This window comes from Schistocerca gregaria, chromosome 10 (assembly GCF_023897955.1).
Source record: "Schistocerca gregaria isolate iqSchGreg1 chromosome 10, iqSchGreg1.2, whole genome shotgun sequence".
Lineage (NCBI taxonomy): Eukaryota > Metazoa > Arthropoda > Insecta > Orthoptera > Acrididae > Schistocerca > Schistocerca gregaria.
Genome location: NC_064929.1, coordinates 135,939,767 through 135,965,932, shown reverse-complemented (window position 1 = coordinate 135,965,932; position 26,166 = coordinate 135,939,767). Strand labels below are relative to the sequence as shown.

The window sequence follows — 26,166 nt, the reverse complement described above, 5'->3', positions numbered from 1 at the left end:
CCAGTCCCCTAGAACTTAGAACTACTTAAACCCAACTAACCTAAGGACATCACACAACAGCTATCTTGGACATGTCCGAAAGAACAGATACCATCTTCATATAGTTAAGGCTAACCGCCATTGACCTCCTCCTTCTGTGCTGGATGCACACGGATTGCCCGAACTCTTACGGTACTCGGTAAGATTGCCGGCCGAGATGGCCGAGCGGTTCTAGGCGTTTCAGTCTGGAACCGCACGACCGCTACGTCGCAGGTTCGAATCCTGCCTCGGGCATGGATGTGTGTGATGTCCTTAGGTTAGTTACGTTTCAGGAGTGCTGAGTCTATGGGACTGATGACCTCAACAGTTAAAGTCCCATAGTGCTCAGACCCAGTTTCCAAGATCGTCTGATAGCGCTGACAAACCTACACGAAAGCCGCTGCTCTTATTCGTCAAGTGAAGACAGTCGGCCACTACGTTGTGCGTGGGGAGACGAAATACCTGAAATTTGGTATTGTTGGCATATTATTGACACTGTGGATCACAGAAAACTGAATTTCCTAACAATTCCCGAAATGGAATGTTCCGTGCGTCTTGCTCCAACTACCAATTCCCATTCAAAGTCTGTTAATTCCCGCCGTGTGGTCGAAATCACATCGGAAACCTATTCACACGAATCATATGAGTCAAAGGACTCCACTAATGCACTGCCCTTTTACACTTTGTGTAGATGCTATCGCCATTGTATACATGCAAATCGCTGTTGCCTCGGTATATTATGCACCATTACTCTCATCCCAATCGAAAATATGGGTAATGAAGAAAAGGCAAGTAAGCAGAATAGAGTCGTGCTAGTTGAAATTTCGAAGTAGCCGGATAGGAGTAGGAAGAATGGATATAGCAAGGAATGAGATGGTGAGAGGAATAGCAAAATAGAAGGCCATGCAAGACACCATAGAACAAAAGAAAATTAAGATGGTGTGGACATGTTAAAATGTTGGGCATTGACAGGATACCGAGACAGGCTCAGGAAGTGACAATAAGGGGGAGAGGCTTCGAGAAAGAACGAGAGACAGTTGGATCACTGGAGTGAAGGAACGTCCGAAGCAGAGAAGAGAATTCGGGGACAGAATGATTGGAGTAGAATGGTGGGAGGACATGGGAAGTGAGAGAGGTTAAGTTCCAAACAGATTCATCCCAGAGGCTGGAAACTTAGGAGGATGATTTATCTAATCACTGAAAGTTGACATAGTTATTTTAATTAGTATTTCCCGACTTAACGGTCCTTGTGCTGCCAATAATTTCAACCACCAGTCGCAGAACTGCGCTTTTTTTTAAACTCGATCTGGCAACACCAGTAGCTTCGCTGTACCACGCGCTGCTTTTCGAGGTGCTTGGTTGTTTTTATCGAGCTGTACGGTATTTCAGCCCCATGTTCCGGGTTGGGTACCGAAGGAAGAGTGGTTAGGTCTTTTTAGAGTTTCTTTCATATCTCTAATTTATTGATCTGCAAAATTATCGAAAGGGTAATGGCAGTTCCATGCTGCAATACCTACGTGGATAGAGCCCTGAGTCATATGAATCTCTTATGCTCTGGCGCTAGAAACAAATGTATCTGTCGATATTGTGGGAACACATTCCTGCGTTCGTTTGTAATATGAAGTTGGCAAGATGCACCGATTTTTACTAAAAAGTTAAAGATAACAAACATTCATTGAAAGCTGTAACGTACTATAATAAATAATTTTCAATGTATAATAGGTATTTCATTGTGTTCATTTTGAAACGTCCCCTTAGAAAATTATACACGACTGTGCTTAAACTGACGCAATTGTTTTTAGCACAACGCAATCTGACTTTCAATAATCCCTACAAGAGAATGGCCCTGACTAACATTAACCTATATGTTTCACAAATCAGTTACCTCACAAAAATATTCGTTACTCGAACTACTGCAATACAGCGAGCGCCACTACTGCCAGCTAACTAAAAGATTCAAACTACGGAAGTCACTAACTACTGATAGGCACAGTTAGCAAATGAAAGATTTTAATAGAGAACAAACAATGTATTTACCTTTATAGTCATAATATATATATATCAGTTCATGACATCCAGTCTTACAAATTTCAAAACTCCGCCATCTCTCCCCCCACATCCACCACTGCTGGCGGCTCACCTCCAACTGCGCAACGCTACGCGCTGTTATCATCCAGCTGCCGCTGCCCAACACTACAATGGCAGACAACAATGCAAACCAGCCACCGACTGCACACGGCACAGCCAGTGATTTTCATACAGAGCGCTACGTGGCGGTGGGGTTACCAATAAAAAAGCCTAAACAGCCTACTTGCAATTTTCATCCCAGCAAATCTCTTCCTTCTGCAACATCCGTAATGTGGTAAATTTAACCTGGCAATGTTAGTTGCAACCCTTGCTGTTCATCTACTTGTTTCATAACCTGGCAAACAATTTTAGTACTAACACTTCTTGAAAAATGATGCACAGATCAGTAATGAAGTATTGTCAGAATAAAGCATCAAAAATGCCCAATAAGATGTTGAAATGATAATATAGCGATGAAAAAGTATTCATCTTCCTTTAAATTGACGGAAGCGTTAAACTGTGCCCTTCACGAAACGAAAGAACTGACCATCCCCTGACTACAATATCTAGGAGTCACAACTACAATCACCGAGCGAGGTGGCGCAGTGGTTCGACACTGGACTCGCATTTGGGAGGACGACGGTTCAATCACGCGTCCGGCCATCCTGATTTAGGTTTTTTCGTGATTTCCCTAAATCGCTCCAGGCAAATGCCGGGATCGTTCCTTCGAAAGGGCACTGCCGACTTCCTTCCCCATCCTTCCCTCATCCGATGAGACCGATGACCTCGCTGTCTGGCCTCATTCCCCAAAACAACCCAACCCTACCGTCACAGCTACAGTCGGTTCAAATGGCTCTGACCAGTATCGGACTTAAATTCTTAGGTCATCAGTCCCCTAGAACTTAGAAATACTAAAACCTAACTGAACTAAGGACATTACAAACATCCATGCCTGAGGCAGGATTCGAACCTGCGACCGTAGTGGTCGCGTGGTTCCGGACTGTAGCACCTAGAACCGCTCGGCCACCCCGGCCAGCAACTACAGTCGGTCAACGCTTATAATCACCTGGGTCTAGCAGCTGGTAGATATATGAAGTACAAGGCAACGTTAAACGATTCACTCGTTTTCAAAGTTCTGTATATTCCATAGTACTGCGTGTACAAATAACACTGATCCATGACTAGAATCGTAAACTCACCGAATTTCCATTGTGCCCACCAGCTAAATGCTAAGCTAAGTGCCGTGCCTTGACAAAGTGTCGACAGAGCAAGACCAGGGTTTTTGTATCTTGGAATATCCAAGATGTGTATGTGTTACAACAGCAAAGCGTGAATTTAGAAGGAACCGAAATGTGAACAGAGCACTGTATGTTGTTATCGACAATTTAGGGACACTGGCTCTCTCTGTAATGAGAGAATTACGGATCCAACACGTTTGCCACATGCGGTCGTGGAATGGATCAGAGAAACTTGGTTGACAGTCCAAAAAAACTGAAGATCGGCGGAATCCACGAACTTGGAAAGGTCGCAGCAAACACAGGGAACGTGTTTGCGACTGCGGTTTCATTTCAAACTGTAACAACGTGCAGCTCGTGCAACAATCAAACCGGAAGATTATGAACTGATCTCTGTGCATCGAGCGCTTGAAATTGAACATTTCGCCAGAAACGTGATATGCAGAAACGAAGCAGCCTTCCATGGCTTGGTTCAAATGGCTCTGAGCACTATGGGACTTAACTTCTGAGGTCATCAGTCCCCCAGAACTTAGAACTACTTAAACCTGACCAGCCTAAGGACATCACACACATCCATACCCCAGGCAGGATTCGAACCTGCGACCATCGAGGTCGCGCGGTTCCAGACTGAAGCGCCTAGAACCGCGTGTGTATAGGAAAACATACGCAAAATAGTTCACACAGAGACTCCACAGCCAGCACTTGGGGACGCGACTGTTACTACACAGCTGGTTTTTCCGTATCCGCCAGTTGTCGCCCGTACTAAAAGCTTTCAGCCGCTTGGCTGCCCACGGACACTTTCTTTGCGTTGGTAATTGGTGTGGAGAGTTACATAAAACTTAACGCCGCAACGAGTAACGACAACTTTTACTTCAGTCTTAGAAATTCTTCAGGTACACTGTCCACCCCTGGTAGCCGACTGGTCAGCGCGACAGAAGGTCATCCTAAGGGCCTGGGTTCGATTTCGGACTGGGTCGGAGATTTTTGCAGCTCAGGGACTGGGTGTAGTGTTATCCTAATCATCATCATTTCATCCCCATCGACGCGCAAGTCGCCGAAGTGGCGTCAAATCGAAAGACTAGACTTGCACCTGGCGAACAGTCTACCCGACGGGAGGCCCTAGTCACACGGTATTTTCATTTACATGTCGGGGACACTACATAGGTCAGGCCTGAAATTTCAACGTTGCCAAGATCTGTCACTGACAAGCTCTAGAGTCCTGTCCTCTCTGGAAAATATAACGTACATCCATCTTGTAGTGGACACTGGAACAGCAGCTGTTACTGTACCTGCCATGTAGTAAAGATAATACATAGAATGTATTGACTGGTTTTATGCAAACACACGCAGTATCAGTGTTGAAGTACTTCATCTTCAGGATCCACAACGATTCTGAGTGATGATGTTAATACCGGAGGATCATTATTATACTTTTTATAGAAGGTCCAAAACATCGGCGTCCGGTAAACTGTCAACAGCCAGTCGATAAAAAGCTTCCATTTAGGGTGTGTCGATATTTTGGTCGTTCCACGGAGATTGTAACAGTGATTAAAACGCATCAACCTGATCTACCAGTCACAGAGAGATCTGAAGATGGTATACTGTAATGTCGAAACCGGTAGCGCTTGAAAAAAAATTAATTACGGACGATTGTTTCATCATCACTGCATATAAGACTTTTCCATTTCCACATACACTATGTGATCACAAGTATCCGGACACCCCCAAAAACACATGTTTTTCATATTAGGTGCGCTGTGTTGCCACCTACTGTCAGGTACTCCATATCAGCGACCTCAGTAGTTATTAGACATTGTGAGAGAGCAGAATGGAGCACTCCGCGGAACTCACGGACTTCGAACGTGATCGGGCCATTGGGTGGCACTTATGTCATATGTCTGTACTCGAGCATTACCACACATAAAAACATCCCTAGGTCCACTGTTTCCCATGTGATATTGAAGTGCAAACAGCACAAAAGCGTACAGGCCGATCTCTTCTGTTTACTGACAGAGACTGCCGACAGTTGAAGAGGGTCGTAATGTATAATAGGCAGACATCTGTACAGACCATCACACAGGAATTTCAAAAAGCATCAGGATCCACTGCAAGTACTATGACAGTTAGGTGGGAGGTGATAAAACCTGGATTTCATGGTCGAGCGGCTGCTCATAAGCCACACATCACGCCGGTAAATGCCAAACGACGCCTCGCTTGGTGTAAGGAGCGAAAACATTGGACGATTGAACAGTGAAAAACGGTTGTGTGGAGTGACGAATCACGGTACATACTGTGGCGATTAGATGGCAGGTTGTGGGTATGGCGAATGCACGGTGAACGTCATCTGCACACGCGTGTAGTGCCAACAGTAAACTTCGGAGGCGGTGCTGTTATGGTGTGGTCGCGATTTTCATGGAGGGGGCTTGCACCCCTTATCGTTTTGCGTGGCACTATCACAGCACAGGTCCATATTGATATTTTAAGCACCTTCTGGCTTCCCACTCATGAAGAGCAATTCGGGGATGGCATTTGCATCTTTTAACAAGATCGAGCACCTGTTCATAATGCACGGCCTGTGACGGTGTGGTTACCCAACAATAACATCCCTGTAATGGACTGAATCATATGACCTGAATCATGCAGAACACCTTTGGGAGGTTTTGGAAAGCTAACATCGTGCCCTCCATGAGAAGCACGCGTACACTATAACCCCACCGCCTGCGAATTTCACTGTTGGCACGATCGACATCGATACCTCGCTCCGTGAAGAATGGGCTGCCATTCCCTAATAATCCTTGCAGCATCTGATTGAACGTATGCCTGAGAGACTGGAAGCTGCCATCAAGGCTAAGGGTGGGCCAACACCAAATTTAATTTCAGCATTGCCGATGGAGCGCGCCTGGTTTTCAGCCAGGTGTCTGTATACTTTTGATCACATTGTGTATACATACTACACAGGCCACTGCACAGTTGGGATACCTCAGTGCAGTGATATTGATTTTATTTCGTGTTCCATTCGCGTGTGAAAATTGACAGTGCTTGTCCCGTTGTACGACCCCCAATCCCTATATCGTTGTTGCCATAATCCCTACTGACTCCTTATTCGAACAAATTTGTGAGCTCTGTCGCCGGGGCATATCAAATATATTTCATAATTCTTCAGTTCCAGCACGTTTTTCAAATCCTTTCTTTCAAGCGGATGCTTATCAAATGGCGTACCAATGGAATATCGTGTTAGTTGTGCGACTGTATTCGTTATTATTCTGTCAGAAGAGTCACAGTTGTAAGTAGGCTGTTCAGGTTTTTTTTATTGGTAACGCCGCCGCCACGTAGCGCTCTGTATAAAAATCACTGGCTGTGCCGTGTGCAGTCGGTGGCTGGTTTGCATTGTTGTCTGCCATTGTAGTGTTGGGCAGCGGCAGCTGGATGCTAACAGCGCGTAGCGTTGCGCGGTTGGAGGAGAGCCGCCAGCAGTGGTGGATGTGGGGAGAGAGATGGCGGAGGATTGAAATTTGAAAGAATTGATGTCATGAACTGATATATATATTATGACTATTAAGGTAAATACATTGTTTGTTCTCTATTAAAATCTTTCATTTGCTAACTGTGCCTATCAGTAGTTATTGACTTCCGTAGTTTGAATCTTTTAGTTAGCTGGCAGTAGTGGCGCTCGCTGTATTGCAGTAGTTCGAGTAACGAAGATTTTTGTGAGGTAAGTGATTTGTGAAACATATAGGTTAATGTCAGGGCCATTCTCTTGTAGGGATTATTGAAAGTCAGATTGCGTTGCGCTAAAAACTATTGTGTGTCAGTTTAAGCACAGTCGTGTACAATTTTTCAAAGGGGACGTTTCACAGTTCGTTCTAATTGATGGTAAGTCAACTAGTGAAACCTAAATGATATCTTGGGATGCCAAAGGGATTGTTGGAGACCCTCTGCTATTCTTAATACAAATAAAACAACCAGTTGAGTACCAGGTGTTGGCGAGATCTATACCAGGATCGTTCCGAAAGTAATTCCTTCTATTATTGTTCATGGAAACTACAGGAGATGCAATATCACAACAGCTCAGCTAAACAGAGCAATGTTTCACATACACAGTGTCAGTTTCCCACATAGTCATCACCATTCGTTAAGCACTTTTGCCAACGATGAACCAGAGCCTGCGTACCGGACTTGTAAAACCCAGAACCGGCTGAGGCTAACCACTTCCTTGCAGCTTTGACAACAGAATCAGAGTCTTGAAAATGTTCCCCAGGTAGTCCATCTTTCAGAGACCAAAGAGCTGGAAATCTGAAGGCGATAAATCGGGACACTACGGTGGACGTGGTGAGACAGTCCAGCCGAATTCTGCAATGGATTGTGTGGTCATAAACTGGTGTGGGGCCTGGCGTTATCATATTGTTGGAGAAACTTGGTCGTCTTCTGCGCCCTAACCTTAATTCGAACTTTCACCTTAGTCAGTCTCGTCTTGTAGCGTGTTAGACAGACAGTTTCTCCAGGCTCCAGGACATCTAAAACAACCACACCCTGACTTTATCCGAAGACAGTGTAAATCACTTTGCCTGCAGACGGTTGTGTCTTGAATTTCTTCATTGACAGAGAACTGCCATGTCGGCATTTCATGGACTGTCTTTCGGATTCCGGCTCGTAGTGGTGACATCCCGTCTTATCTCTGGTGAAGATGCTGCTTGATAGTGCCCAGCAGTTTCCAACAAACTTCTATTCGGTGAGTTTTTGTTATTCTGTTAAGCATCAAAGAGACCCACCTCACACAGACATTGTGATAACCAAGATGTTCCAACATTGTTTGCAAGGCATTATAGCTAACATTCAGCTTTGCACACAACTATCTGGACGTTATCCGCTGACGGGCACGGATGAGTATATCAAGACGCTCTTCACTGCGAGAGATAGCTGTGCAGGTTCGACCGGGCCGTGGCTTTTCATGTACACCCTTTCTCACGGACTTAAAAATGCCATACCAATCGCCTCACATCGCTCACGTCTATTGCGTCGTCTCCATACACCATCAGCAAGCCTCAATGTGTTTCAATCGACGCAATTTCTTCAGCAGTGAACCATCCGATGACACAAAGCTGTTCTATAGATGCATCCATATCAGACTCCATTTTGGAACATTTCTCTGCTGGCGCTAACTACTGCAGAACAACGGAACCACCTGCAAATGAAAGAGATCGGTTTACGCATTAGCTCTATGTTAACGACATCTGGCTCGGACATTCAAAGTCACCACGAAAAAATAGGAGGCGTTACTTTCTGAACGACCTTGTATTTATTTCAGTCTTCTATTAGTCCATCCCTACCTTCCTGCCCACTATTCCGTTCACCTCCTCCACTCCTCTCTCTGTCCACCCCATCTAACTCCTTCTCTCCATCCATCTTCTCCTGCCCGTCTCTGTCTTCTCTTACACTTCTCTCTGCATATTGTCTCTTCCCTCTTCTGTCTGTCCATCTCCTCGATCCCCTCTGTCGATCTGTTCCTTCCCTCTCTGTCCATCTCCTCATCCCTTGGTGTTGCTGTCTGACTCTTCATCTCCCTACTTCCTCTATCTGTCCAAATCATCCTCCTTCCTTTCTCTGTCGATATCATCCTCGCTCCTCTCTCTTGTCAATTTCCTCCTCTTCCCTTTCCCAGCCTATTTCGTTCTCCCACTGTCTGTGTCCACTTCCTCTTGCTACCATATCTGTAGTTAACCTTCCTTTCCCCCGTCTGAATGTCTATTTCCCTCTCCACTCTCCATCCTGTCACCCCCAACCCTAACAGGAGGTTGCTGGACTCATCACCACAGTATTTCTTTCCAGGCCTTACCAAATTTGGCTGAAGACGTTCAGGGGTTTAGGATGAGCTTTTTATCTGTGACTATGGCAGAATACGCCCATGTCAGATGTATTTAATTTATGTTTAACTTCTTCACACGTATTTGTTTGCATGTTTCACCTGCACCTCTAGCCAATTTCGTCCGATAGTTACATATTAACGCAACTCAAGTTGATGACGACGCATCTCATGAACTGTGTCAGTCGTAAAATGATAATTTTTGTAGATAAATTTAGTGGCGAAATGCCTTGCGACTAGAGTTGACGGTAAAGAAGTAACAAATTTAAATGCAAGATACAGAAGTTTTTCACGCATCTCAGTGTTTATCGCGCCATTTCTCCATTTTCGTCACAGGGTTATTTGGTAAGCGTGATAGAGTTACGGAGATGATTAGCAAACTCAAGTGGCAGACTCTGCAAGACAGGCGCTCTGCATCGCGGTGTAGCTTGCTGTCCAGGTTTACATCACGAATGTAAAGTTAGAGAGATTCGAGCGCGCGTGCGGCTTTCCGGCAGTCGTTCTTCCCGCGAACCATATGCGACTGGAGCAGGAAAGGGAGGTAATGACAGCTGCACGTAAAGTGCCCTCCACCACACACTGGTGGCTGGCTTAAGGAATATAAATGTTGTAGATGTAGAGATATGTGACGTACAGTGACTTACCTTAACTTGAACATGGAGTAGTGAATGTGAACGTTGTCTGCAAAACATGCCGTGAACACAGTTGTAGTCCGATCCCCGAACAATGGCGGTTCGCGCATGTCGAGGCACCGACGGAGATTGCATTGTTGGCCATTCCAAGCGCCACCGGGTGCGATTCCCGGCGGGGTCCGGGGTTTTCATCTGCCTCGAGGTGACTGAGTGTTTGTGTTGTCCTCATCATTTCATCATCGTTCATGAAAGTGGCGAGATTGGACTGACCAACAGTTGGGAATTTGTACGGGCGCTGATCACCGCGCAGTTGAGCGCCCCACAAACCAAACGTCATCATCATCATCATCATCATCATCATCATCATCATCATCCAAGCGCCAGTTGCAGTGCGCGCATGCGCATGCTTTCCACTGGAAAAGAGCGTACATCCCGCAAAATATGTCTCTCGCTTGCTTACCCAGAATTTATTATTCACCATCACCATCACAATCAGCGATGACAACTCGAAAAAAAAAATGGAATGGAAATTCACTAAGCAACTCGCTACAGTCACGTTTAATGCTCGCATTAGCCACGGAATTCATAGAAGAGAGCTCAGAACACTCCGAACGGTCAGTGGCTGTCGAGGACTACGAGACGTAGCTGCGCAGCACGAGCCTGGACTCCACCGTCATCTTTCGTGACTCCAGCTGTAGTAGTAAAGAAGCAACAGATTAAACCGCTGTGCTTGAAGCGACAGTTTCGCTGCATGGACAGCGAAGCTGTAGTAAGCTATAAACATTTTTTTCTTACACTGCTTCTTTACTCCCACCCATTTGACATGTTTTTTGCCAGAAAGGCCCTGGTGAGCAAGGACGTGTGACAGGGTGCGTTGCCGTGATGCAGCAGCCAGTTCCCTTGACGCCAGAGTTCGCGCCGTCGCCGCCCACGTTTTCACGGAGCCGTCGCAAAACGTCACAGTAGTGCGCGTAATTCTCTGTTTGGTTGGGTGGGACGAATTCCTTGTGCACAATTCCCTCGGTATCAAAGAACACGATGATCATGCTCTTTACGTCGCTCTCCACCTGTCTCGCTTTTTTCTTGGAGAGCCCAGGCTCTTACACTGGGACGATTCTTGGTTTGTCTCTGGGTCATAACCGTAAATCCAGCTTTCGCCGGCGGTGATAATCTGTGACAAGGAGGTTGGGTCATCAGATGCGGTCTGACGTAGGTCCGTGCCCACTTCAACACGCTGTGGCTTCAGATGGGCAGTCGAGATCCTTGGCATAAATTTTGCGTCGACACGATGAAAGCCCAACTCATCAGTCAAGATTCGTTGACATGTCCCGTAATCAATGCCCACTTCATCCGCAAGGTCTTGAATGGTTTGACGTCGATCAACACGAACCAATTGTTCAAGCTCGGTAGCAATGTCTCGCGTTCTGCAGCTAACAGGCCTTCCAATGTGAGCATCATCCTCAACGTGTGTACGGTCGGCCCTGAACCGAGCATGCCACTCACACACATGCGTACGGCTCATGCTCTGTCCCCCCCAGACACTTGCTGAATATTTCAAGGGTTTCCGCAGTACTTTCCCGAGAGTCGTACAGAATCTGACACACACTCGCTGTTCTGTTCGCGGAGCCATCGTAAATTCGCCACACACCAAACACAGAGTATTATGAAAATCACTGTGGACACGCAACACGTTCTCCCAGCTGAATGCTACTCTGCACACTGGCTCATCAGATACACAGAGCCGCGCGGGATTAGCCGAGCGGTCTGGGGCGCTGCAGTCATAGACTGTGCGGCTGGTCCAGGCGGAGGTTCGAGTCTTCCCTCGGGCGTGTGTGTGTGTGTGTGTGTGTTTCTCCTTAGGGTAATTTAGGTTAAGTAGTGTGTAAGCTTAGGGACTGATGACCTTAGCAGTTAAGTCCCATAAGATTTCACACACATTTGAACACAAGAGATTTGTAGCTCTGGCCACCTATCAGTGCAAGGATCTACTATTCCTACTTTCCAGATGGCAGCACCGGACCGAAAATTTGGGATTCCACCTCATATATGGTTTTTACCCCAACAAGGACTCTCTCCGGACAGCAAGTGATATGTATGCCAAGTTTGGCTGAAATTGGTCCAGTAGGTTAGGAGGAGATGCGGAATACACAGACTGTTAAGTTAGATCGTGGTCAAGTTAATCAGTAAAAAAAACACTAGATCGCGTGTTATTTGCAGGACATCGGGTAATTAGCGATCATGAGCTGATCTATTGATAATCGAAAGAAGTTACGTCAGTATACTAGAAAATTTAAACGATATTGCTATCCATTTTTTCAATGTCTTCATGACCCGCAACTAAACGAGCATTTTAGAGATAAATGTCGTCGAATTTCCTTAGGCAGCTGTTTCAAAGTGAAGATCTTTCTTCCCTGCAACTTCTTTTTGATTTACGACCATTGACTTTAAATAGGGTTACAGTCAGTCGACTGAGGGCCAACCCCGCACCTGCACACCTTTCTCCTTTTTCCAGTCGCTGCAGTCTCTCCTGTGGAGTCATTGTCCTCCTGGAATATCCAATCCTCATTTTTGTCGATGAACCACCGATTGGCAGTCTGCATCAAACAACTTTGATAAACTCGATGCGTTAACTTCATTTGTCTTTTCTTATGTATCCCAGTTAAGAATTCAAAGCAAACTAGTCCTTTTTGGGCATTTCACGAACCGCAAAGGTTCGCTATGTTCGGTTGTGAAAGAACCGAGGCTATATCTGTCACCACCTGTGTGTAATACCAACGACGCTCTTACTTAAGACTCTACATAGATACTTACATACTTACATGCATACATACATACATACATACATACAGCTTCATTGTTATAATATGTATAGATTCAGGAGCAGCTCTGTTCGAATTTTTGCTGATACTTATGTGGTTTACCGTCAGGTAAAATCATCACAAGACCAAAACGAATTACAAAAAATGTATACAAGGTATCTGCATGGTACGAAAGGTGGCAATTGACACCGAACGATAAAATTTCTGAGGCTCTCAAAGCGAATACCAAAAGAACTCCGTCAGAGTTTCGGTTGTACGATAAAGCACACTAATGTAAAGGTTGTCGATTCAACCAGATACCTAGGCATTACATCTGCAAAAACGTTAAACTACAACCATCACACAGAAAATGTTGTGGGGAAGGAGAACCAAAGACTGCGTTCAATTAGCTGTAAACTTAGAAGATGGAACAGTTCTATTGACGAGACTGCCTTCACTACTATTGTCTGTGGTTTTCTGGAGCACTGCTGCACCCTATGACATTCTTACCAGGCAGGATTGCCGGACGACATAGGAAAAGCTAATAGAAAGGCAGCTCGTTTTTTTTTTCATCGCGAAATACGGAATGCTGGCACGTATGTGATAGGCGATGCAATGCTGAAATCCTTCAAATGAAAGGGGTTTTCGTTGCGGCGAGCGTTTTTCCGCAAAAGTTCAATGCTGTACTTTCTCCTTTGAATACTAAACTTTTTGATGAGTGTGAGCTACAAAGGGAGAAATGACTATCTTAAAGGGAGGTATACTATCTTTGGCCCGAAAAAAGCATGATCTTTGAGAATTTGTTTCTCGGGATGTGTTACAGATATCAATGTGAAATTTGGTCACAATGTTCATTGATATTTCCTCTATATACTGGAATTTTTTCAACCGGAAATGTCGAAGAGCAAAGGTGGATGTGCCGCCGTCGGAATGAAACAAAATTTCGATATAGACCTCCATGCGCTGTAAGTCAAATGTCAGCCGGCTCGTCTGAAATCAACATCGAGGTGACGTTAGCGAAGTATATAAGATTTTTTAGGAGTTTTACCTCGCTTAAGTTATTTGGACCGCAGGAAACAAAATGGCGGCTATTTGAAAAAATAGGGTTTTTTAATCGATTTTTCGACTTCGTCTGCCAAGTAAAAGTATTTGTAGTTGATCGATGGAAATAAAAGTGGTACGACCCTTAGACAATTTAGTTAGCTTCGTCGGAAACAAAGAATCATGTCAACCGGTTCAGTAGATTAAAGTTACCATACAGCGCCATAAAAAAAATGTCATTTCGAGAAAAACGCATTTGAAGTTTTGACTACATATAAATGCAATATTATGCAACTTACGTTCAATGTGCTATTCCGAGTCCATAAACTAGTCCTTCCTCTTCCTCACAGAAGGCGTTCTGCTCGATCTTAGCCATCCTGCGCTGCTCCAGAGCCGTTCGTACGGCCGGTAACAAGCGGTTTTCGGCCGCTGGAATCCGGTGGTCGTCCGAAGGCTTGGCGAACTGCGTCGAATAGAGTCCCAGGGTGACGTCCATCGTTGTCATGGTCTTCAGAGTTGCTGAATACCCTTCGTGGAAGCTACTCACTGCCAGGAAAGTTGCTATCTCCACGTCTTCGCACCAGAATGCAAATGCTCGGGGGCTAATTTCCAAACACACGCGTTCAAACTTTGATTTGAATTTTGTGTGTATCCTCCAAAGCACCAGTACAATAAACTCGTTCTCCGAAAGAAAAAAAAAACTAGTGCGTGAAAAAGGCCGAATTCAGGCGGGTGCATGTTTTTGTTCAACCGCGAAAAACAAGCATTTCCGTTCCGTTTTCGGAACAACAGTTTCAGGGGTGATTCTAAACACTTTCATGGATCCAAAAAATGCAAATAAAAAATCGATTTTTTGAACCAAAAGATAGTAAACCTCCCCTTAAAAACGTAAACCAGAACTCCACTCAAAGACGTAGGTGCTCAGTTTTCACACGCGGTTATTCGAAAGCGGAATAGCATAGTGATAGTTCGGATGTGGTTCTATGAAGACACCCCCAACCACTTCAGGTGATAATGACAGAGCTGTCATGAACTTGTTTGGCTTTCTTCTTAGTGTGTTCAAAGAAAACCTGAAAGACACGACGGTGTTAAAGATGTATTGCTAGTATGTATGTCCTGTACATCTTTCCGGACTATAGTAAGTGATTTTCAAACCCTATGAAGATTTTACTTATTTCTAGCACCGATTCCATGAGGTCAGCTCTTTTGCTGAAAATTAGATATATTAGAACATGAATGAAATACTCACGAAAGTGGCAATACCACTACAGAAATAAAGACACGGCTGCAGCAGAGTATTGCACGATAGAATTCACAGCACTGTGTGTTACCACAATTAAACTATTTCTGTGGGAAGGAGGATTTCTGTGCGCTCTTCAAGAACATACTGACGTGAGTGAGTGTCGTGAGATGGAAATTTACTTTCTTTTTATTAATCACGTCACTTACTATTGACGCTGAATGTCATGTTAACACATAATGAGTGTAATATTAGATAATGCGAATTATATGCTCTCTGACTTGACCTAACGTTAATGTAGTGCATATGGTAATTCTGAGGCTGTTGTAGCTATCAGGCTATTGTTCCTGAATCGAGGATAGCTATAGGGATCTGAGTGAGTGGTTCTAAATAATAATGAAGGTCGCTCTTATTTTTTAGAACGGCGTTGGTTCTATGTGCTTAGCGGTTGGTTTGACAAATAGGTGTATGAAAACAAGAACAAAACGTTCCGCTAAGGAAAATGAGACGTGGATGTTGAACCGAATTACTCGTTAGTTATCGCATCAACACCTGTTACCAGAATTAAACTATTTCTGTGGAAAGATGAAAAAAGACTGAAAAAATATGAGCTACGGGAAAAAATACACACATTTTTGCACTCCTCTCATGACGAATATTGGCGTGCAGTGTTTCCGGTTATCTATCGGAATCTGCATAACAAAGCTATTGAAAGTTGCCGTTAGTACTTACTTGTTAATCATCGTATTTACTACAGACCTGGATTTTCATGTTAATATTAACAGCAAAATTAGATGACGCAAATTATATGTTTCCGAACCTGACGCACACAGTTTATGGGGAAGACTGATTACATTGTAATTAACATACGAGCAGTTACCGACTCTGTCTTTAGAAACAGTAAAACACAAATAAAATGTTCACGACAATCGCAACATCACTTGGCGAAATAAAACACAGCTGAAGCAAAGAAGTTATACACGTCAGATTTGGAACAGCATCTGTTGGTTCACTTGAACCGCCACTCTGGAAAGACGCAAGATCACAGATTACAAGACTGCGAGTTGTGTAAAGGCAGAACATTTTCTGCGCAACCTTCACTGGGAATACTGATCGGCGAATTATACGATTCGCAGATCAATATTCACAATTAGGGCAGCGATCTGGTGGAAATCGCGCAAAAATGTTAGTTACTACAGTTTGTTATTACGCAAGCCAAAAAAGGATTACAATGTTCGCAGAAGCCGTAATACCACAAGAGGCACCTAGCTATGCGTGCAGCATAGAATTACACACCAGAGATGACGACAGGATGGTCTGCACTGGTTACTCAACGGCTGTGGGAAGAGGCAAGAAGTTGGTGTGGTCATTAGTCGTAATGTAGTTATGCTGCGAGAGTCGTCTGTGTCTCAGAATCTGACGGAAAGAGCATGGAAACGTCGCTTGTATGTGGTAATGGCTCTGTTTCCTTATTAATCAGGGCATTTACGAGAGACATTCAGTTACATGTCAGCACTTATAAAATATAATAAGTTTCCTTTAATTAACGTCTATGGTCACAACCTTTTCTGTTTAACAGATTACCGGTTTCGGTCTTTAATGACCATCATCAGATCAGCTCTGAAGATCGGCAGGTCTTGTGACTACCAGATGCATCCGTATTCAAGAAAGAGGCTGAATTAATAGTAGAAAGACGGCGCAGAGATTACATACTTATAGCGCGCTCTACATTTGCTAATGTTTTCAGCGTGGTCACAGTCGATAGTGATGTATCCTCATGTACTTCATCTGTTCAGTGTCGTTCTCTAATATGATGACTAGGAAAGACAAGTCTGGAACAAAGAAGAAACACGAATATATGTTCCATGAGCTACGCTGGAAACATTAGCAAACGAAGGGCGCGCTATAGCGATGTAATCTCTGCGCCGTCTTTCTGCTATTAATTCAACCTCTTTCTTGAATACGGATGCATCTGGTAGTAACAAGACCTGCCGATCTTCAGAGCTGATCTGGTGATGGTCATTAAAGACCGAAACCGGTAATGTGTTAAACAGAAAGGATAGTGACCATAGACGTAAATTAAAGGAAACTTATTACATATACAGGTCACTGTGTTTCTTGGCGACGATATCGCATCTTATAAAATATAATTTTACGGAATGCGAATTAAATGTTACCGATCACTACGGATACAACATGGGTGTCATGGGTGTAGAGCAAGTCATAGAACAAGAATACATAATTGAAAGGTACGAGATAGACTTCTTACCAGAGATCCTATATTAAATGTTCCTCTTGGTTGTAGGATATGAGACAAAAATCGGTGGTGCATAATTATCATAAATTTTAGGCAGCTGTGGTTGTTAGGTTATCGTCCCTCAGTGAATGACGCCTATTTGGACCAAAGTATGCGACTTCTGCGGTACTGATTCCATTAACTGAGCGATTCGTGTGGGAGAGAGGTCTACTGAAAGAGGAATAAAATGTTCACGACAGTGGTAATATCGGTAGGCGGATTGATAAGGAGTTGCAACAATAATTAAGCGACAGACATCCTCAACTTTTGTAGTCCTGTCTTCCTCAGTTGCGTGTAATATTACTGTATATTGATAATTTTTACTTATAGACAGTCTGACAGCAACTGAATAAAACACAATTTCAGTGCCATACGAGTTTCCCCTTTATTTTCTGCAAGGCATCATCAGTGGCAGGTTTTGTCAACAATTTCTTACATATTACGCTCCTGTTGCATTTTTGGTGTTCTTCTTCTTATGAATGCCAATTTGCGGTTTTTTCCCCACATTCCACAGCACTATGAACTGAACGCTTGTTTCTACGGCTGTTATTACGCAAAATTAAAAAGGATTAAAGTGTTTGCAGAAGCCGTAACACCGCAAGAGGCGCCTAGACACGCGTGAAGCATAGAATTACGCACCAGAAATGACGACAGGACGGTCTGCACGTGTTATTCAACGGCTTTGGGAAGAGGCAAGAAGTTGGAGCGGTCATTAGATGGAATGTCTATATGCTGCGAGAGTCGTCTGTATCATCCTCTCAATTTTCTGCCGTATTGGGGAAATTTCCCCAGAGAGCTGGACGTACGATACTGCTTGTTTCAGCAAGCGTTCAGCTCATAGTGCTGTGGAATGTGGGGGGAAAAACCGCAAATTGGCATTCATAAGAAGAAGAAGAACATCAAAAGTGCAACAGGAGCGTAATATGTAAGAAATTGTCCACGCAACCTGCCACTGATGATGCCTTGCAGAAAATAAAGCCGAAATGCGTATGGCACTAAAATTGTGTTTTATTCAGTTGCTATCAGGCGGTCCATAAGTAAAAATTATCAATATACCGTAATATTACACGCAACTGAGGAAGACAGGTCTTCAAAAGTTGAAGATGTCTGTTACTTAATTATTGTTGCAACTCTATATCAATTCGCCTATCGATATTGCCACTGTCGTGAACATTTTATTCCTCTTCCAGTAGACCTCTTTCCCACACGAATTGCTCAGTTAATGGAAACATTACTGCAAAAGTCACATACTTTGGTCCAAATAGGCGTCGTTCACTGAAGAACAATAGCCTGACAACCACAGGTGCTAGTTTCAACAAGCGTTCAGTCCATAGTGCTGTGGAATGTGGGGAAAAAAACCGCAAATTGGCATTCTTCAGAAGAAGAAGAACAACAACACCACCAAAAATGCAACCGGAGCGAAATATGTAAGAAATTGTCCACGTAACCTGCCACTGATGATGCCTTGCAGAAAATAAAGCCGAAACGCATATGGCACTAAAATGGTGTTTTATTCAGTTGCTGTCAGACGGTCCATAAGTAAAAATTATCAATATACCGCAATATTACACGCAACTGAGGAAGACAGGTCTTCAAAAGTTGAAGATGTCTGTCACTTAATTATTGTTGAAACTCTATATCAATTCGCCTATCGATATTGCCACTGTCGTGAACATTTTATTCCTCTTCCAGTAGACCTCTTTCCCACACGAATTGCTCGGTTAATGGAAACATTACTGCAAAAGTAACATACTTTGGTCCAAATAGGCGTCTTTCACTGATGAACGATAGCCTAACAACCACATGTGCTAGTTTCAACAAGCGTTGAGTTCATAGTGCTGTGGAATTTGGGGAAAAACCGCAAATTGGCATTCTTCAGAAGAAGAAGAACAACAACACCACCAAAAATGCAACCGGAGCGAAATATGTAAGAAATTGTCCACGTAACCTGCCACTGATGATGCCTTGCAGAAAATAAAGCCGAAACGCTTATGGCACTAAAATTGTGTGTTATTCAGTTAAAAATTATCAGTGTACCGTAATATTAAGCGACAGAATTTTCCAGTTATTCTGTTATCAAGGGCTGCGGAAATTATTCTGTAACCAACAGTTAAAGAAGGGCTGCGCAAAGCAGCGAGAATTTTCTGGGCCCCTTCGGCGGGGATATCGGGCCCGTGCATCGCGTGCAGCCCGGCTAGCTGGCGAGCCTCGCAGCAGTATCGAGCGGCAGCCCGGGCGCGCGGGGCAGCCGTTCGGCCGTTTCCGCCGGCGCTCGGCGCGCCGAACGAGGGCGGGAGGGGGGTGGCCGGGGTGCGGCCGGCGCCCGGGCCCCAGTTCTCCGGTGACCGCCGACGGGTGACGAAGGAGCGTGCGACCGGCGGCCGGCCAGCTCCGCGCAGATCGATACCGCCGCAACCTCGGCTCGCCGCACACTTTTCCCGGGGATGAAGCAAAATGGCGGAGCGGCGACGGCCACCCACCACCACAACGGGCAGGCGCCTCCGCCGCCGGCCTCGTCGCCTTGCAACTCGCACAGCCCGTCGTCGTCGGGGCGCGGCGGCGGCGCCGACGACAACAGCAAGACGAACCTGATAGTGAACTACCTGCCGCAGACGATGACGCAGGACGACATGCGGGCGCTGTTCTCGACCGTCGGCGAGCTCGAGAACTGCAAGCTGATCCGCGACAAGTCGACGGGCCAGAGCCTGGGCTACGGCTTCGTCAAGTACCGCACCGAGGAGGACGCGGTCAAGGCGGTGAACACGCTCTCCGGTCTGCGCATCCAGAACAAGGTGATCAAGGTGTCGCACGCGCGGCCCAGCAGCGAGTCGATAAAGGGGGCCAACCTGTACGTCAGCGGCGTGCCGAGGAACGTGACCCCGGCCGAGTTCGAGAAGATGTTCTCGCGCTTCGGCACCATCATCACGTCCCGCATCCTGTGCGACAACTCGACCGGCCTCTCCAAGGGCGTGGGCTTCATCAGGTTCGACCAGCGCTCCGAGGCGGAGCGCGCCATCGAGGAGATGCACGGGTACACGCCGCCCGGCTCCGGCGAACCCCTCGGGGTGAAGTTCGCCAACAAACCGACCACCCAACTGGGACTGTACCACCCGGCGGCAGCCTACTACCCGCCCGACGGTCGCCGCTTCGCCGGACCCATCCACTCTCCCGGGAGCCGCTTCCGGTACCTGCCCCTCTCGCCCCTGGGGGCCACGGGCGAGAAGGCCATCCTCGCCATGAACAAGGGTCTGCAGCGCTACTCGCCCCTCACCGGCGGCGACTACCTCGCCGGGATGCTGCCCGGCGACCCGGCCGGCTGGTCCATCTTCGTCTACAACCTGGCCCCCGAGGCGGAGGAGAACGTCCTGTGGCAGCTCTTCGGGCCCTTCGGCGCCGTCCAAAACGTGAAGGTGATTCGCGACGCAGACAGCAATAAGTGCAAGGGCTTCGGCTTTGTCACGATGACCAACTACGACGAGGCAGTCGTCGCTATCCAGTCACTCAACGGGTACACGCTCGGTAACCGTGTTCTGCAAGTGTCTTTCAAGACAGCCAAAGTCAAACACGCGTAGGCCGGACTGCCCCTTTTCCACCCTCTCCATTTTCTGCCGTATTGGGGAAATTTTCCCAGAGTGCTGGACGTACTGTACTGCTCTCATCTGACCCTCAGAAGCCCACCAGTATTTAGGCATCTCCCGTGAGACACTTGCTATGTAACCCGTGTAAAACCGTCCAAAATTCTAAAATTTTCTGGCTGAATATTGCCTGTAAAGATTTGAAGATTTGGAAGCCAGCTGATGGGTACAGTTCTACACTCTCACTGTGTATCATTTGATATCACGGTTAATCTCTGCAATAAGTCATTGAAACTGTAGCATATGCTAGAACTCAGTAACATAATGTATTTGTATAAAGGTGGCTAAAATTCTCCAATAGATATTTCAGTATTTGGAGGGAGACTGATGGTTGCAACTGTAAACTCACTCCAATCCCATACGCAGTTTAGTAGTATGACCATTCGCTGTAACATGACAGTGGAATTATAGTATGTTCCACAACTTCATGCTGCAATAATATCTGCATACAAGTTCAGCCCCACAGATAAAATTTCAACATACATACTTCTCTGCAACATGTATCTGAGATTTATTTAATAAGAAAGTCTGCTTTGCTAAAAGTCTCCTTCAGTTGGTGTCTTTGACACCACTTCATAGATGAAAATACTGCATCACAACTTGCGTTTCAAGTATAGGACAGAGTTCATTACAATGCATATATGGCGCAATACCTTTGAGATGGCTTCTTATATCTTCAATGTATTAGGCCTAATATATGAAACAAATTTATAATTTGTTCAAAATCAATTGGCTTCCAGTTCTAAATTGGGCCCTTTCAGGCTGTTTAATTTCTGGAAGGGCATAATGTCTAGCTCTCCAGGGAACCTTTAGCACATGTCATTAGGCCTTATTACTGTCTTTCCCATATCTGTTATTTACACTGAATTAAATGTCAGTTCCAATGTTTCGCCACTTTGATAATCAGAATTATAATTTTCTGTGTTCTGCTAAGCTTCTGATTCCAGTGTTATGTGCTAAATTACATCTGACCTATTACTCTTCACCAGGTGTTGTAGGTGTGCATGTACATGTGGTTACTTGACTATGATCATTATTTGTGATAGCTGGTGAAGATTACATGGTCACTTGTGCAAATATTGTGCATAAAAGTGGAATCGTTAGCAATACAAGTAGTTTGGCTTTTTTAACTTGTAATTTCGGTAATCTTGGCTAATATTTTGTATTAAACATTAAGTTTTAATCTCTCACTCACTTCGACATAAAATATATATTTAAGTAATGCATATGACTTAGGGTCTAAAGGTTCTTGTGGGAGACAAAGCTACAGTTTCAACCGTTTTTAACTCTATTGCCTTTTCCACTAAACACAGGACCCCTAACCAAACACAGTGTAGGTATAACCCATCTCAGGGTCTCATGTGTTCATGTTCTGCTACCTGCAGAAAGCTAAAATTTCCAGCACATCTGTGGCATTTCCCTAAAAGGCAGACAACTGAAGTACTCAACTCCCATTTATTTATTGTATGCTCTGTCAAAGATGACACAGTTTCTGCCTTGTAGGCCATGCTATACTGACTGCAGTGCAGTTTCAATAGTGAAAGAGTAACGTCACTTGCAGGGAATTTCTTTATAAATATCTAATACTGTCTCATAAGTTGCACAAACCATCATTACTCTCGTTGTGCAGTCGCTGTGTCATCTGTGTAGGGCTAAATTATTTATGTCTCTCTTTATGAATAGTATTGTTGCTAGCCTATTTATTTGATCAACTTTTCTTGTAGTTAGATTGCTTAACTTATATCTATCTGTGTCTGTGGCAGCGATAGTAGGTGCATTTCATCCTTTTTATAAATATAAAAATATATTTATGTGTACTGGCACTAATGTAAAGTCAATCGCAGTTAAAAGACATCGGTATGTCGGGTGTTTCGCAAAATTATTAGCTAATATTAGTTTGCGATGCAGGTACGAATTCCTGTTTCGTATTCTGCCTCATGAAACATAATACTATTTTTAGAGTATTTTGGTAGTATCTAGCTTTTCCTTGAAATATTTCAAAAATATGTATTGTTCCAATGTACTTCCTGCCTGTCGCGTGTCCATTTTTACTAGATGTTGTTCAGATAGTTTCATTTTCTCAGCTATAGAGAAACTCTTCCGGCAGAGTGACATAGCATTATAAACGGTTTCCAAAGAACCAAACGAATACCTAACAGCGTGTTACCATTGAATAATAAAACTACAAATGAGATAGCCCATAGAGCATGGTGCCAAAATCGATACCTTTTCTTCCATGTGAGAAATGTATTTTTGTAAGAATGCTTACACTATTTAAGACACAGTGATGCCTTTCTTGTGGCGTTTTTGAATTAAACATTTTGATGTACTTTGTCCTGTCATGGTCGCAATGAGAAATGTTACACGTTTAAAAATGTATATACATATATGTTGCTGAGACTAGGGAAAGTCTAGAGAAATGTTTTTTGATAATGAAAATTTATCTAGATGTTGAGAGTAACAGCTTAGCCTCCAGGGATGGTGTTATGATATGCAGATGTTCTTAGTTGTTGGTCAACTCGCTCTCCAAAACCTGGGAAATGTAGCCTTAGAATGTACAGACCACATTATCAGTATTTGTCTCTGTTTAATGACATTTGTTTTGTAAAAAGTAAACTTTTGCGACTTTTCCAACGACTGAGGGACAAGTAATTGGTGCATATCCTCTGTTTTATAAGATATTGAATTTTAGCACAAGCTAATAACAAAGATAACGTTTAAATCATATTTTAGTGGTGTGGTCATTGACCAGATGTGCTTTATGATTGTGGCAATATCTGTGGAGATTATCAAGCTTGCATAACTTTTGAAGTTTTACAGGTTCCATTAAATTGTTGATGTCATTGGATATTTTCAGAAATCCAGTAAAAAATAAAATCCAGAAGTTAATGTGATTGATACAGTATTTGCTCATTGTTAATAGCATATTTTGTGAAACAGTGAGGAGTAAATGAGTATTTTGGGGAGTGAAGGTGGGAAGAATGGAGAACTTAGGAAGTATGCACTTGAACTCAACTTTGATATACTTCCTATGCTATTTCTACATATCACACATGATCATCAGATAAGTTATGTTGCCTGGCTTGTAGTTACGAAACACATTGCATATTGATTTTCTGTGCAGGTCATTTTTATTTGTCATTTGGATTATTCTTTACTTACATTAGAATAATTGTTGAAACAATTCTCATGTTTCTGTACTTTCAGTTTTTTAGCAAACTAAACTTTTTGTTTGCTCATGATGAAATCACATAGGTTAAAAGAGACAATAATACAGGTTGATGAACCATAGGCTATGTATTTTGATTGCAACTTGAATGAAAAATGTTTCTGCAGGCAATACTGAAGTAATTTCAATGAAAGTACCTGTGATTTAATCTACTGTCTTGACCCCATTAGGCGATTAGTATATTGCCAGTTCCTCTTTCATGCAATGTTCCTCTGTCAGTAATTGTCAGTGTATATGACTCCAACAGAATATAGCAAAAATATTATGTGAGTGTAAGCAGGATGGATGGATGGAAGGAAAATTTCAGTTAGTAGTGATTTCACTTCTATTTCTGTGTGCAACTAGTTTTTGTTGATATGAGAGTTGGAGGGAGAAATTTGCGAGTGGGGAACAGTTGTTCATATGGATTACAAACATGCTGCAATTCAGTTGTACTGATTTTACTGGACTTGGTTTTCATAAAACTCCTGTAACTAATTTGACATTGACAAAGAAATACATGTACTTATGTGTCATTAAGGATATAAAGAATGAAGTGTCAAAATGGCACGAAAACATGGCTATGGAAAAAGTATGTTATTCCAGATTAAATTTGTTTATCGTACTTACTTGGGAGTCATTGAACAGAAATAATGACTGACTGGAAATAGTTCATTGCGCTTCTCTTGCAGAAGTTTTTAACACAAAATTGACACATGTGGTCAGGAGACTGTTTTAAGTGCTGAGGTTTGTCTGAAATATAACATTTGTTGGCCTAAGCAATACCTAACTTACAAGAAGTACAGGCAAGCCGACTGCACTGGGATGCTTGTTTCCTCTCTTTGTATATGTACTCGTATTTATATAATTACATACATTTTTTAGAAATTTTCTGGCTTATGTGTACTTGTGAATTGCTTATTTGTTTATTCAATTAGTCCACTGACATTATAATGTCAGACACGTAAATCTTGCCCAATCCTAGTATGTTTATTGTAGTAGATAAAATAAAAAGTAATTGATAGTCCAGATTGTATGAGACAATTGCATTAGCAAATTCAGTGGATGTAAATTAGTTCATTTTCAATATGTTCGTAATTTATTACATAAAATGGCAAACAAAATAATGGGTTGGAATTAAAGCAGAAGGAAGCTGTCATGTTCATCAAAAGTACAATATTTGAGCATGAATATAATGCATGAGATCTGTAGTCCAGCCCATTTCTTGCCATGTATTTATTATCTGTACTATATTAATTAGATTATGTACTCCTTCTTTAAACAAATAAATTAATATGCAGCATGGGCGCACAAGATGAGATTATCAGCGACATGAAAGTATTACTGGTCTACTGTGTAAAGAGACTCTTCTTATTTTACTTTTAAAAACACTTTTTCACATTAACTTGTTATACAAATAATAGAATAGCTCATGTGGGAAAGATTTTTATCATAAAATGAAATAAAATTTTTTCTCAGTATAAAGTTATTGTTTTATTCTCACATGTTCGCCCATGAATACTTCTTATCTTTACTTAAATAATCTGCTTGAGAATATCGCATATGAAAAGTGTTCCACAGTGTTTTCAATTTGCCAATGTTTGTAGCAAATGAATCTGACTAGGTCAAGGGCACATTCCACAAAATTATAAATGCAGAAGAGAGAAATATAACTTGTTTATTTTTCTGTGCCATCCATTCTCTTGTCCTTTTCTGTCTGGACATTTTTAAAATACTTGTATGATAGGGAACACAAAAAGCAGTATGCATAGTATCCAAGCAAGCCACGTGTTCTAACAACATAAAGTAATGAGCTGTGTAAAAATGTGAAAACATATCCTATGAAACATGATTTTCATGTGAAACAACCACACAATCATTTTGTACCCAAAAATCAACTAATTTTTATTGAGACATTTAGAACATATAAAAATAATCATGATCATCTTTGACATCTGCAAAAAAAAGTGTTGAACAGGGCACTGCCATTCATACTGTAGGATAATGAGTTACTTGAAGATAACTATGGCAAGGAGAGTTGTTTATTACAGAATATGAACTGAAACGTATTTGTCAGAGAAAATTCGGGCCACAATGCTCTAATATGTACATTCTCAAACTGAAATGTGGAATATT

General features: G+C 43.3%; 1 protein-coding gene across 1 annotated transcript; it reads left to right on the top strand.

Annotated features, from left to right (window-relative positions):
• The first annotated feature begins 19,525 nt into the window (after positions 1 to 19,525).
• Positions 19,526 to 25,724, top strand: LOC126293474 (ELAV-like protein 1). The gene has a single exon (XM_049986716.1). The coding sequence runs from the start codon at positions 19,632 to 19,634 to the stop codon at positions 20,757 to 20,759; it is 1,128 nt and encodes a 375-aa protein (XP_049842673.1). The 5' UTR covers positions 19,526 to 19,631; the 3' UTR covers positions 20,760 to 25,724.
• The last annotated feature ends 442 nt before the right edge of the window (positions 25,725 to 26,166 follow it).